This window comes from Balaenoptera borealis (genome assembly GCF_965194805.1).
Source record: "Balaenoptera borealis genome assembly, chromosome: 1".
Lineage (NCBI taxonomy): Eukaryota > Metazoa > Chordata > Mammalia > Artiodactyla > Balaenopteridae > Balaenoptera > Balaenoptera borealis.
The window spans coordinates 1,614,313-1,627,776 of record NC_138860.1 but is presented as its reverse complement, the minus strand read 5'-3'; the positions used below and the strand labels follow the sequence as shown (position 1 = coordinate 1,627,776).

Below are 13,464 nucleotides of genomic sequence, written 5' to 3'. Positions count from 1 at the left end.
GCTCCGGCGGGGGGGGCGTGCGTACGGGGCTGCGTGTGCCCCCCAGCCCCTCCCTCCTTTGACTTGGACGTGCCTCTCACTGCCTCCACTTCCGTCTGTGTAAGTGGTGGCCTGGGTGGGCAGGAGCCCCAGCTGCGTCCCCAGCAGTGCTGCTGTCACACCCTCCCGGGGGCGTCCTTCACCTGGTGTAGAGTAGTTCTGCAGCCCTGGCAGGACCGCTGTCGGGCGACCTCGACCAAGGGCCGCAGAGCTGTAGACAGAGCCCTGCGCGTGTGCCGGGGGACAGCGGGGCTCCCCCGTCAGGTGGTCCCTGCTCCGCGCGGCGGCTGGCTGCTCCTGTCCTGTCCCTCTTCGTCCCCTCCTTCCCCAGCCTGTCCTCTTAAGCCGTGCTCAGGAGCTCGGGAACAGATGGGATTCGTTTCCCCCTTGGTGCTGAAGTGTCCTGACGTTGAAAAATGTCAAATAAAATAAACTGTAGGCCCCGGTCTCCTCCCAGGCTGGCTTTTTGCTCCCAGAGGCAGGAGCCCAAGGCTTAAAGAAACCCTCCCGCCTTGCTGAGTGGCCTGGGCCTGGGCAGCCCCCTCCTGAGAAGGAACGTCACTCACTGGGCTCCAGGTGGCTGATCCCAAGATGCCAAACCCCACCCCGTTTAGGGACAGAATCCTCCTGCGAGGAGCACTGGGTTTGTAGGGTTTGTACAGAGAGAGGAGGACTCTGGAATGTGAGTGGGCAGGGAGGAGAGTCTTCCTCCTCTTCCTCCCCTGCCCCTGTCTCCTCTGTTTCCTGGCAGGCATTCCACCCCGTGGGCGGCTGGACCAGGCCGGGCTTTTGCCCGTGGAACACAAGGATTGGGGCAGAGGGGTAGGGGGCCATCCTGGGGAGGACCCGGCGTTCAAGTTCAGGAAGGAATCGGTTCCTGCCCTTGAAGGGCTCCACATCTAAAAGGGAGGAGGATGTCTGCTGTATCCATGGCAGCAGCAGGAGTGAGGTGTAGCTGACGCAGACAGTGGCTGTTGCCTCTTTGGGGGTAACATCTAACGACGACCCGCAGCTTCATGCACGTGGCCTCGGCTGCCCTTCTCTGGGTGCAGGGGAAGGAGCATCTGAGCATCCGGGGCTCCCTCCTGAGCCCCCCTCTAGCTCGCTGTGTGGCACTAAGCAAGTCCCCAGCCCCTCTGAGTCTCAGTTTGCTCATTTGTAAAAAGGTCATCGTTTGTGCCTTGGGAGGATCAAGTGGAAAAGAGTAAGAGTGCTCTAAAAAGTATGAGGAACTGTCGGTTTGAAATATTTATTCTGGTTTCAACTTACGGTTCTGTTCATTTAACTGATGGGGCCTCTGTCTTAATTAGGGGCTGTTAGAGTATCCACATAAGATTTCTTCAACTTGACAGATGAGTTCACAGAGTTTGGGCTTTGACTCTGTTGAGGGGGGTGATCTTGTTTTGCTTTTTTACAGTGTCTTGATGTTCTTTCTGTCCTGTGGTGCAGAGTTAAATGAACCGGCCTTTGCGCACAGGCTTGCCAACATGGCACGCCAGGACTGGCGGGGTTGCAGAGTGGTGTGGAGTACAGCTCACGGCTAGACAGAGCCCTGGCTCTTCACCTGAGCTCTGTGCGTCACCGTGGGTGCCTGCTCTCCCTCTGCCTGAGTTCCCTTGTCTAGAAAAAGCAGAGAGTGGTGGTACCCTAGTCTGTAAGGCTGGTGCGAGCACCGAATTAGTGAACATGTTTACTTTGTGTATAAGAAGTGTTAGATGTTAGCCCTTTGGTGACTGACGGTAGCAAGCTGGTGGCCCTAAGCTGTCACACGCACCTTCTGAAAGATAAGACAGTATTTGGAAAAGTGTGTGTTAACCTTCATGCTTGAACGTGATGTTTCTGAGCCTCACTGGGAGGGCGACAAACTAAGTGGTTTACCAAGCAGGATGGCGGCGTCCTGACCCACTTCTGCCTGTTCGTGCAGTGCTATCGTGTGGCAAAGGGTGCCCCTGTGTGGCTTGGAGACCCCCGGCCACGGGTCCAGCATGTGGCTGTACAGTGTGGCCAGACTAATTGCACACAGGACCGCACAAGTGACCATGGTTCCTTTCCCGCCGTGACCTGGCTAACGGGGCTGACTGTACCTCACTCAAGCACGTGTGTCGTACGTGAAGTGTGTCCTGGGATGGAGTCCCCAGGAGCAGACCTCGAGACAAGGATTTGTGTGCAAGTGGCTTATTTGGGAGGTGATTCCAGAAAGCACGGATGGGGGTGGGGAAGTGGGTCGGGGAGAGGAGGAAGCCAGTGCAGGATGCGTTCTGTGCGGGTCACTGTTGAGGTCAGCTGGGCTTGGGGGTTCCGGGGGATTACATGCCCACCCAGAGGGCCAGGAAGCCTGGATATTTATCTTTCGACTCCCAGTCGTTATTGGCTGAGGGCAGCTCCCAGGGGCATTGCATCCTGGTGTTTTCTCCTGCTCCACACAGGCTGGGGGTCACAGGTGCCTGCAGAGCGGCTGTGTCTGTGTTTACGGAAACAGTAACTGCAGAGGGGACACAGGTGGGATACAAGGGGCATCAATTATAAAGAGGGAAGATGGGAAGGGAGGAGGCCGTGGAGTCAGATTCCTGGTCTGTTGGGAGGGAGGGGGTGGCTTCAGAGAGCCAATGGCTGTCGAAACACCCTTAACTCCTAAAACAGAATAGTGAAAGCATTGCTGAGAGTGTGTGGGGTTAATCGGGATCACAGGGTCTGTTCAAACCCAACAGGGTCGCTGGAAGGTTGGAGTAAGCCAGGTATTCCAGAGGCGCAGCTGGATGTGTGCTGGTTGCCAAGGCAACGGATGCAGGCAGAGGAGGGGCCCCTCTGGTGTGTCCTAGTAACCTACAATTGAGCTGCCGGGTTTTCCCCGAGTTTGATGATATACAAGCTGGTTGACAATCAAGACGGATAAGGGCTGCGGAAGCCGTTGAGACGGGTCTGGCACTTCCCCACCACTCCTGCCCGCCCGCCTGCCTGTCCACTTGTCTCTTCTCCGTCATCGTCGGCCTTCTCCTTTCCCTGCACACCTTATGTTCTGGGATGAGCCAGCTGGGCTCGTGGAGTGCTGGAAATTCCATGCAATCTGATATTACAGGAAGAGCCCAAGTTTGGAGTGGGCTCAGATCCCAGCTCTGAGGCTTTGGGGAGGCTGTGTGTCCATTCTGGCGGGGCTGGTCAAACGGGAATAGGGTCGTCGTGAGGATGTTATGGTGTACATTGTAATAACGTGCTAGGTATACAGCAGGTGCTCAGCAAATATTACCTCCCTCCCTTCTCTCAGTCGGCGCCTAGAAAACCAATGCTCTGAAGGTCTGAAGGCCGTCTGCAGAGGGGGACTTTCCCAGCTGGGGGGTTCGGGGGTGATACCTAGTCGCTCATTTGTCCGTGCCCGGTTCCTCCCGCCACCCCTGCTGGAAGCCTCCCCAAATCCACCCCATTGCAGTGTGACTGCTACCCGACTCGGGGTCGTCCTGGAACTTGTGTGTATAATTTGTGCTGTAGTAACTTGTGCTTTTATAATTCTCTAACAATTGCACGGCACATGTGGTTTACAAAACACTTATGTGGCACTGTCTTATTTAATCTTAACAGCTCTGTGAATCAGGTATTCTTTTCCCCAGTTTACAAGCGAGGAAAGTGGAACTCGGCTTCACTGGCTGGCCGGGAGCTCATAACTTAAAAGCGGCAGCACGGGAGCAGAGCCAGGCGTCTCCGACACCTGCCCTCCCCACGCCCTCCCCATCCCGTGCTCACTCCAGCTCGCTCGCTGCCTCCACTTGTGTGTAGCATGTGTGCCCCTAAGCTTGGGGGCGGGGGTCGCAGGCCTTACTGCCACCGCAGAAGGAGCTCCCCTCAACACCCAGCAGGCCATGCTGTTGGAGGCCCCCTCTCCGAAGGCCCCTAAGTGGCTGCTCCGTCTTCAAGGATAGGGACCTGCTTTGCAGCCCACAGAGCAGCCACAGCCGGGAGCTCGGGGCAAGGGCAGGAGGAGCAACGCACGCCCCATGAATACAGGCTCTGTTGACTGTGGCTCAAAGGCTGAGCTGTCCCAGGATGCTCGCGAGAGGCCAGCTCTGGCCTCTGGGCTATCACGTGTCTCTGGCCAGGCAGCAAAGGACCATTCACTGCGGCTGAAGAAAGGCCAGCAGGCCAGGCTGGGCACCCACCCGCTGAGCTGTGCACGGGCTGCCCCAGAGAGGCTGCGGGACTGAGTTGCTATTGCCCGTACGCTGGGGCCGTGATGGAGCTAGCACAGGCAGATGCATTAAGGTCTGGCTTTGGAAAGCAGGCAGAGCGAGTCAGGCCCTGAGAGGCCGCAGGCAGGCGCTATGGTAGAGGCAGACCAGGGCTCACGGATCCGCAGGTCAGGGTCACGGAGAGACGGGTGGACAAGCCGATGCCGGGGCTGGTGCGGGCGGTAAACAGAGCCAGTGCGCGGGACGTGCTGCCAAGGGGGGGGGGCGGGGAGAGCCACCCAGACACATGTGTGACGGGCGGGATACAAAGAGGCTGTGTGCACACCGGCTTCCCTGGCAGAGGGCAGGGCGTGCGCCAGCCAGCCAGGCCGGAGAGCGTCCGAGAGGCGGAGGGACCAGTGTCTCACCAGCCCGCCTGCTCTGCCCGCCTCGGCCGGCTCGTATTAAGAGGGGTCCAGGGAGTTCCCTGGTGGTCCAGTGGGGAAGATTCTGCGCTCCCAGTGCAGGAGGCACGGGTTCGATCCCTGGTCGGGGAACTAGACCCCCCCATGCATTCCGCAGCTAAGAGTCAGCATGCTGCCACTAAGACCCGGCGCAGCCAAATAAGTAAATAAATATTAGGAGGGGTCTGCCCTGTGCCCTGTCCCTTCCTTCTTGTGGGGCGTCTCCAGCCAGACCCGGGGACACGTCTCCACCGTGGCTGCTGCCCTCTGCTCCTGACCGCTCAGCCCCGTCCAGCCCCTTTCCTGTCCCCTCTTCTCACTGGCCACCCCTCTCAGTCTCTCAGCCTCCTCTTCCTCGTCTGGCTTCTGTCTCGGCCCCTGTGGGTCTGATGACAAGGGGCAGTTCAGGAGCGATGCTGTCTCCGTGGACAGAGCCCGGTGGTGGCACTTCCGGCAGCAGAGGCTCCCAGGACGCAGCTTTCTGCCGCGTATCATTAGAGGAGGAGGCACAGCTATCACCTGCCCGTCACCGTCGCCCTCTGAGCGGCAAGCCCCTGCAGCCGCCCTATGCCTGTGCTCACCTTTCCTCGCACGGTCCCCGTGTGAGGTCCTGCCCTTCCCAGCTCCGAGCCGTCGCCCCTGCGGTCTGGGTGGCAGCAACCGTCCCGTCCCTTGTGGCTCCTCAAGTCCCTGTGGTTAGTTTCCTGTTCTTGAGAGATAGGCCGGCGCCATCGATGGGGCACTCCAGAGTCCAACTGCCCCGGATTTATCCTCGGTTTGCCGCTATTGCCTGCATGACCCTGGATAAGTGACTTAGCCTCACCGTGTGAAAGGAAAGGGGATGACGGTGCCCACCTCATGGTGCTTATTCACATGGTCAGTAAGTACTTCTAGAGACCTGCTGTACAGACACTTGGGGGTCCAGCAGGAGAAAAAGTCATCATTCTTAAACTCATATACAAAAGAGAGAAGGCAGACAAGCCAACAGGTAAATACGTGGTAGATCAGGTGGTGCTGTGCGCCATAAAGGAAGATGAAGCAGGCTGAGGGACAGAGTGGTGGGCGGGGGCTGTTGGGGAGCGTGGTCAGGGAAAACTCTCCAGTAATCGATGCCCAGAAGAGCATGTGCAAAGACCCTGGGGCAAGAATGGGCACGTGTTCAGGGAAACGCAGGGAGGTCCGTGTGGCTGAAGCAGAATAAACAAGACAGATGGTGATCAGAAATGAGGTCAGGGTGTAGCCAGGGGCCAGGTAGTACAGGTGAGGGGCAGCTACAGGCAGCTTCCAGGCAGAGGAGCGATGAGATCTGACGCGTGTTGCAAAGGCTGTGCCTGGCCGCTGTGAGGGGGCAGCGAAAGGAAGCTGCTGGGATCGTCTGGGCAGGGCGGGGTGGGGCGGGAGGCAGAGACTGGAGCTCCAGCTCAGGAACGGCGGGGCACCTGGGTCAGCGGGCGCTTCGGCCAACCTGAAATCACTGTGCTGTCCTCGGGGGTCTCACACTCATACACACACTCACACACACACTCGCGTCTGCCCAGGGGCAGCTAAGGGTCCGGCAGGCCCCGTGGAGGGCGGGCAGCCTCCTGCTGTCTCCATTCCCACCGCCCCATCTGTCCTGCGCTCTCAGAACCACACAGAGACGCTGAGGTTTGGGAGGATGTGAAACAGTTGCCCACTGTGTGCGATCTGGCGGGAATCTGGCGGGACGCCGCCTCTCCCAGCTGCGGGGTGGCAGGGAAGGCAGGCCTCCTCAGAGGTTGTGTAAATATTTGGGAAGCAGGCACACAGCTGGGAGTGGGACCCCCTCCTCCAGCTGGCTCGTTTGCTGCCCCAGGGACATCTCAGCAGGACCTGGGGCTGAGCTTTGGGACATCCCACCATGCATCTGCCCTCCAGGCCCGGCCCACACTCTCCCACCCACCCTCCACTTTTCCCTCTCTCCCACCCACCCTCCACCTTTCCCTCAGAGCTCAGGCTGCCCTGGGGAGGGAGTTGGAAAGAAGTGGCAGCATCGCCCCGGAGTCAGGCGGCCTGGGTCTGCAGAAGGGCTGCCCTTCCTCAGCCCACCTTCCCTCCCCGGGAACACCTGGGCGCCGAGCCAGAGGAGCTCTAAGGCTGTTTTGGCTCTGACGTTCCAGATCTCCAGCCATGAGAAGTGCGTCTGTGCGGGGCTCAGGCACAGCCCTGATGGGTCCAGAGGGGAGAGAGCTCGCCAGGGTCACGCACAGGGAGCCCTTGAAGGCCCGGGCCTCCCTGAGAGGCCAAGAAGTCCACCGGGGATCCGACAGCCCCTGGCCTGGGACCCACGTCATCACGGCTCCCATGCCTGTGGCCAGAATACCTAAGGCCACGCTCTCAGCCTTCCTGAGCCTGAATGTCCTAAAGCAAGTGGAGAGTGGACCAACACCTGCCTCACCCTAGATCGCTAGGTTGTCTGAGAATGAAATCCTATTTTATGATGTGAACGTGCTACCCAGAGGCCGGGAATGATTTTTATAGGTTTCTTCTATCGAGGTCACAACAGATGATTCCCCAGAATTCAGTGGGGTCATTGGGGGACCCGGGGGTAGGTTTGTAAAAGCTGGGATTAGAGATGTGGTGAGGTCATTCCCCACGGACAGCGTGAGGCCCCACCAGTGTGGACACCAGCCAACTCACCGCCCCCCGCCCCCCCGCATTCTGGTCTGATTCTCTCTCATCACCCCTCTCTGTGTGGTGAAATGCTCTTTGTTCTGTCTGCCCAGATGCTACCAGCTCGGTATGCGCGGCCAGGACACGCAGGAGTCTCCGGGCCCAGCTTCCCCCATGGGCCGAGGGGGCTCGTCTGCTGGCCGAGACTTGTGCAGGGGCAGAGGCTTTCCTACCTAAGGGAGGGAACAGCCTCGTAACTGAGGGGAAAGAGGGGAGTAGGCATCGGTCCAGAGACAGAGCCTGCCCTGGTACCTAGTCTTCTGAGGGGGTCTCACTTCCCCGGCTCAGCAGGAATCAGGGGTGCGGTCAGGCCCCAGACAGGTGAAATGGGAACTCAGACCACATGGCACTTCCTGGCAAGTCTTTCTCTTCCTTTCTTGCCTCTAATCAGCCCCGTCTGCCTTGAGACTGTTGTTAGGGAGATGACCAGGGCCTCCTACAGTCTCCTCGGATGTCTCTGTTGGAAACGGAACACTGGTCCAGAGCCCTGGGGACTGAGATCCAAGGTGTGTGTGGCGAGGGGTGGGGGAGGGAATCAGGCTGAGAGATGCATGCGTGTTAGTCTGGGCCCCGCCCTGTGCTTTGGACATTTCCTGGCCTCCCTGTGCCTCAGTTTCCCCCTTGTAAAGAGCCACTCTGCTGGGCCTGGCACAGGGGACACACACGATCTTGGCTCCTGAGGGCTCTGTGAAGAGGAGCACAGAGGAGGCTGTCTGAGATGGCCGGGCCTTTTTCCTCTCTGGCTGGGTTTTCTTTCTGGAAAAGAGCCTACCTCTCAGCTCCCTCTCAGCAGGTGTCTCCCCCTTCACCCTGCCGCAGGCTACAACTCTGCAGCCTGGGACCCGGAAAGAAGAGCTCAGTCACCCCTGTGTGCCCCTCCCTGTGCTCAAAACAGCTGGGCCACCGCCCCCCATACTTGGCCACACCCCCGTGATGGGCGAGGTCGGGGCTGCTGACCCGAGAGGCTGAGGTTTCCTGTCTTCACAGAAGTTCGCACACGGCCCTGCTGTCCAGTTACCCACACGTGCCTTGACCTGGTGGCTGAGAAGAGCAGGTGCTAATTTGCATGCTATTTATTTAAGGAGCAGAGTCTCCAGCGACCCTGTCCTTACCCTGTGGAAGCCTCTGCCAAGCAGGAGAGTGGGTCCCAAGGTGGAGGAAGGTAGGGTCTCCGTGCAGCCCATCTTCCTCCTTGAGAAGGAAAGAGGAACTTATGGAGGGAAACCTCAGACTCTTTTGGGTTCTGACAGGAACCAGTTCCAAGGAGGAGGGGGTTTACAGATCCTCCAGCCCAGAATCCTCTCAGCAGGGGACTCAGAAATCTGGGACCCCTCCCCTGGGCTGAGCTGCTGGCTGACTTGCTCTCTTTCTGGCCAGTTCCCCCATCGCTGTTGGGGGTGAAATGCAGGGAGGGGAGAGCTGCAGGGAGGGTGGGCGGCGGCTGGGTGTGACGCAGGGGGAGAGGCCCACAGCTCAGCAGGGCTGTGAAGGCGCGTCATGGTGTGTGTGTGGCGGGCAGGGGGGAGGGGGGAGCGGACGTCTCAGTTCCCTGCACAAAAGTCTCTAGTCCTCCGAGTAAACCCCTGTGCCTTACCCCCTTCAGGCCTCCCCTCCCTCCCTCCAGGCTCTGCCCAGAAAGCCACAAAGGAGGAAACCTGATGGAAAACGCACAGCTAGATCTAGAGAAAAACATCCCCTGCTGGTGACATTCCTCTGGCTGAGACAAAGTCATTTTACCCGGGATTCCATGCTGGCTGAGGCTAAAGAGAATCCCTCACGGTGCACGTCCCATGTAAGCTGTTCCCCAGATGACCCAGGCGGGCCCCAGCGCAGAGAATCCATCCCGCTCACCCTCCATTTAGGCTGGTGCTGAGGATGGGGTGCAGGGAAGTTACAGAAGAGCCCGGGTGGGGCCTGGCCGGGGCCGTGAGGTGGGAGGTGCTGCTGCAGAGCCTGCCTCGCTCGGATTCCCCCCAGAGCTGCTCAGCCTGGACCCCGGTGCACCTTTCCTGAATCTCACCACCCAAACCACTCAGAGAGAGGAAAGGGAATGGAAATCGATTCCCCCCCATGCTAGGGGGTCGCCTGACGGCTCGGTGCTGGGACCACTGCAGCTCTTTACTCCCCTTTGGGCGGAAAGCATATCTGGAAAACTTGGCCGCAGTATATGCACCTCCAGAAACAGACCTCTCCCCAACTCAGACTGTTCAGGGATCCGGGACAGAGCTCCCTCTGAGACGTCTCCCACCCTCCAGAGCAGCGGTTCACCCCTTAGAGCTGCAGCCCCAGGTCGGTGGCGCTGGGCACTCAGAGGACTAGAGCCAGGCGGGCTTTCAGGGAGAAGGGCCATCCTTGGGACTCAGAGCGGCGTCCACACCTCCCTGAAGGCGGGGAGTGCGGAGGGGCTCTGCAGAAGTGTGACTCTCCTCTGCCTTAACAAGCGGGCCGCCGAAGTTCGGAGATGAGAGGCCTAGGGGAACACGCTGGCCTGGGTCTCTGCGTGGGGCTGTCACACACGCTGCCCAGACCCAGAGATACTGCTGCTCTGTGGTTCAACATCATCGCAGCTCAGGCCTTCGGGCCTTTAAAAAAATACCATCGCTGGCGTTGTTGCTGTTGCTTTAAGAAATTGCGGATGTAATCTGTCCATATCTAAGACACAGTCTTTCCCCTTTGCCCGGGTCACTTTGGGGTTGGGAGCGACCTTACACACTCAGCCCATCCCAGGAGCAGGGATGGGCTGGAAGAAGGTGGGGGCAGCAGTGCAGCCCCCGTGCAGACCCTTCCTCTGCAACAGGGGGGTTAAGTTACCAGGAATTCCCTGAGGGGAGAGGCGCTCTGTGGGAGAGCCCTCCCACTGATCCCACTTTTTTTCTTACTCTGCACTAAAATCTTTACATCTTGGGATCCTTTTCTTCCTGATCAGTCAACTGAAAATGCCTCCTAGATGCAGGCACAGACCTTTGCGTGGTGTGACCTGTTCTTTCTCCCCACAATCAGCCCCAACGTGCACGCCTCCCTGCCCACCCCCCCGCTGGAGGAAGGTTAGCCCCGCCCCCGTCAGTGGTCAGCACTTTTCAGGAGGTCGCCCACCCTGTAAGGAGGACAGCTCCTGAGCAGCCTCTGGCTCTTGCACCCCGTCTGCCCTTCACCCCTCGGCACCCCCCGCCGACCTTGTTGCAGGCGCTGTACTGCTCCCGGGCTCTTGGTCTGATTTAAAAGCCTGGAAAGGGTCCAGGAGGGAGCTGGGAGGAAGCCCTCCGGGGAGGGTCCAGCTTCCCCGACCCGTGCCCACCAGCGCACGCGGGACCCTGTCCCCAGAGACCTGGGATGCCCACACGCGTCTGCCCGCGTAGCCCGAGGAAGAGCCCGGGTCGACCCGCGGCGGGGGGTGGGGGGGTGGTGGCCCGCAGCCGGCGTCGGGGTGGGGGCGGGGGGGGGGATGTGCCCCGCAGCCGGCGCCCTGGGGGGGTTAACCCGCAGCCGGCGTCGGGGAGGGGGGAGGGGGATGTGACCCGCAGCCTGCGGGTCTAGACCCGCAGCCGCCCGGCGGAGACCGAGGCCCCGGCCGCCGCGCACCTCCCGGCCCCCGGGCCCCGGAACGGCCGCGCCGCGGCGGCTCTTTGTCTACCTGCTCCGGGCGTTAAAGGGCCCGCTCGCAGTCGGGGCTCGGGACCCGAGGCGGCGACGGGAAGTGGGGCTCTGTCGCTTTAAGTGCAGCTGGAGCGGTGAGTCGGGCGGGCGGGGGGAGGAGGGAGCGAGGGGCGAGGGCTGGTCCCGGGTCTCCGGCCGTCCGCGTGGCCGCGCTCAGACCTCCGCGGGTCGGCCGGGCGGGCGCGGCGTCGGCGCGGGGTTCCCGGCGGCCGAGGGCCGCTGCGCCGGGAGGATGTTGCATCTGCCCCTGCCCAGGGCGGGAAGGACGAGTTTCTCCCGCAGGTAAGCGTCCCGCCGCGCGCCGGCCCTTCGCTGCCGCAGCCTTGCGGGGGTGGGGTGGCGTCCGCACGCAGGAGGGTCTTGGCCGCCCTAGAGTCGCGGACCTAGAGGACGGCAGCGCCACCTGAGCCTCTGGCTCCCGAGCGTTTGGCCTGTTGGCCTTGGGGTTGGAGGTCGGGTGCGGAGGGGTCTCGGGAGGGGGAGGAAAGCAGGGCGCGTGCGGTCCCCGGGGACCGGGACGGACCTGGGACAATAGCACGACTGGACAGAACTTCCCTGGTTCCCTGCAGTGCGGTGGGGCCGGGGGTCTTGGGGACCTGGGGAGTCGAAAGCGAGAGGGCTTCGACCCCAGCCGGGTTCCTCCAGCCCCGGAAGCTCTGGGGGTCTTTTGGGGTGAAGGGAGGTGGTGGAGGTGTAGGCTGAGACCTGAGTGGGCGCCGGGCTGAATTTATGACGCCGCAGCCGACTGGATCCCTCAGAGAAGAGTGAAGCCCAGGACCCTACTCTGGGAGGGGATGAGAGCCGGCTGATGGGGGAACAGACACCGGCCCTGTAAGGTGAGGGCCGGGCACTCAGGCTCCCCACTAAGGGGCAGTGACTATGACCGTGGCCAGCCCTGGGACCCCGCCAGCCGACTTAGAAACCACGCTTCCAGGAGAGGATTAGGGAATTCCAGCCACCTGAGGAAGAGGGCTGCTGCTGTCTGGCGTTTCTGGGAGCTTCCCACCCCGGTGTGCACCCTCCCTCCCCTCAGCCTCCCTTCGGACCTGTGGAGCTGAGGAAGCTGGGGACTGGGGAGTTGAATGGGAGGCCGGATGCCCCTTGCTGTGACCGCTCCACCCCCCAGCCCCTAGACCCCTGACTCGCACCGTTTGCTCCTCCTCCCCCGAGGTTCCTCGGAGGGAACCCACTGCAGTTCTGCCCACGCAGGCTCAGGGTCAGAGCAGACCAGTGGGTAAGGCCTGGTGAAGGGGGGGGGCATCCCCAGCACCCGGAGCCCCTCGGAAGCCTGTCCTGCTGGCCTCCAACCTGGGACCCTTGGAGTCACTTTGCTAAGCTGACTGGTGGGGCTGGGGGTGTTGTAAGAGGAACCAATTCATGAACAGAGAATATTCTAGAGAACAGAGGTCTATTCAGGGACCTGTGGGAATTCCTGTTTCTGGTGGGATCCCGGGCCGAGTCCTGAGTCCCTGGCCCTGGAGAAGGCAGAGGGGAGGGTGCCTTCCTAACCTCCCCTACCCCCCACTTCCACCACTGCCACCCCAGCTCAGAACCCACTCCGGATCCACACGGGGTGTGTCTGAGGACCGTTATAGTTGCACTGGTTCTACTATTAAGTTCTACCCCCAGCGCCCCCCAGCCCCATGGCAGAAGAGGTGAAAATCTCTTAGTTGATCCCAGCACCCTTCCCTGAACGCACCACGCCTTTCTTCCTCCACCAGCCCTTGCTAGGTGACCCCATCACGCCTTGACATGGAATCCTCCCTGCTCCCTTCCTCTGCTACACCCCACCCCACCCCAGGAGACCCAGGCTCTGTACTGTGAGCTCAGCATCCGGTCCTGAATCCACAATCCACAGCCGTTGGGTACTCACTCACCTAGCTTCTTACCAGAATCAGACTTCTGGGCAGGTGTGCCAGGTGTGCCCTAGCCTGAGGACAGAGCAGGTCGAGTTACACCTACTCAGCCTGCCAGCTGCCTGCTGGGGTATGGCTGGGTTGGGCCTGTGGTTTCCTTTTCACGAAAGCCCAAAACTTTCAGGGGGATTGTAGTTAGTAGGCAGGGAGAGAGGGGATGTCATAAACTGGAGGTCAGTCCGAGAATTGCCAGAGTTCAAATGTAAACGTTAACTGCCCTGGCTCTCATCCACGGAGGGAGGGCTTAGCCCAAGCCTTCACTCTGGGGACAGCTCAGAACCTAACTTGTAAATGATGTTTGATTGGGGCCAACCGGGATCAAAGAGACGCTTTCCCTGCAGGCTCAGGTCCCCCGAACTCTGCAGGAGACAGCTGGGGAGGATGTGAGTGAGGTCTCAGGGTGAATGGCTTAATTGGCCCTCCAGTATCTCCAGGACCAGCTTCTGATGAGCTGAGCTGTGATCAGCCCTGGGCCTTTCCTCCCCAGATGCCTGGGATTATTGCATCTACGGGGGAGGCGGTTTCCATTGGTGCCATTCTCGC

General features: G+C 60.5%; 1 protein-coding gene across 8 annotated transcripts in view; it reads left to right on the top strand.

Moving 5' to 3' along the window:
• NAV1 (neuron navigator 1) overlaps nt 1–13,464 on the top strand; it is a 216,699-nt gene that overhangs the window by 137,865 nt on the left and 65,370 nt on the right. For 2 of the 8 annotated variants that reach the window (XM_082392998.1, XM_082392997.1), the window contains exon 1: nt 11,092–11,287. The exons of the other annotated variants lie outside the window; for them this stretch is intronic. In XM_082392998.1, the coding sequence (XP_082249124.1) occupies nt 11,238–11,287 (50 nt within the window). In that variant the 5' untranslated portion in view covers nt 11,092–11,237. Of the gene's footprint in view, nt 1–11,091; nt 11,288–13,464 lie in introns of those variants that run through there. 8 annotated transcript variants of the gene reach the window in all.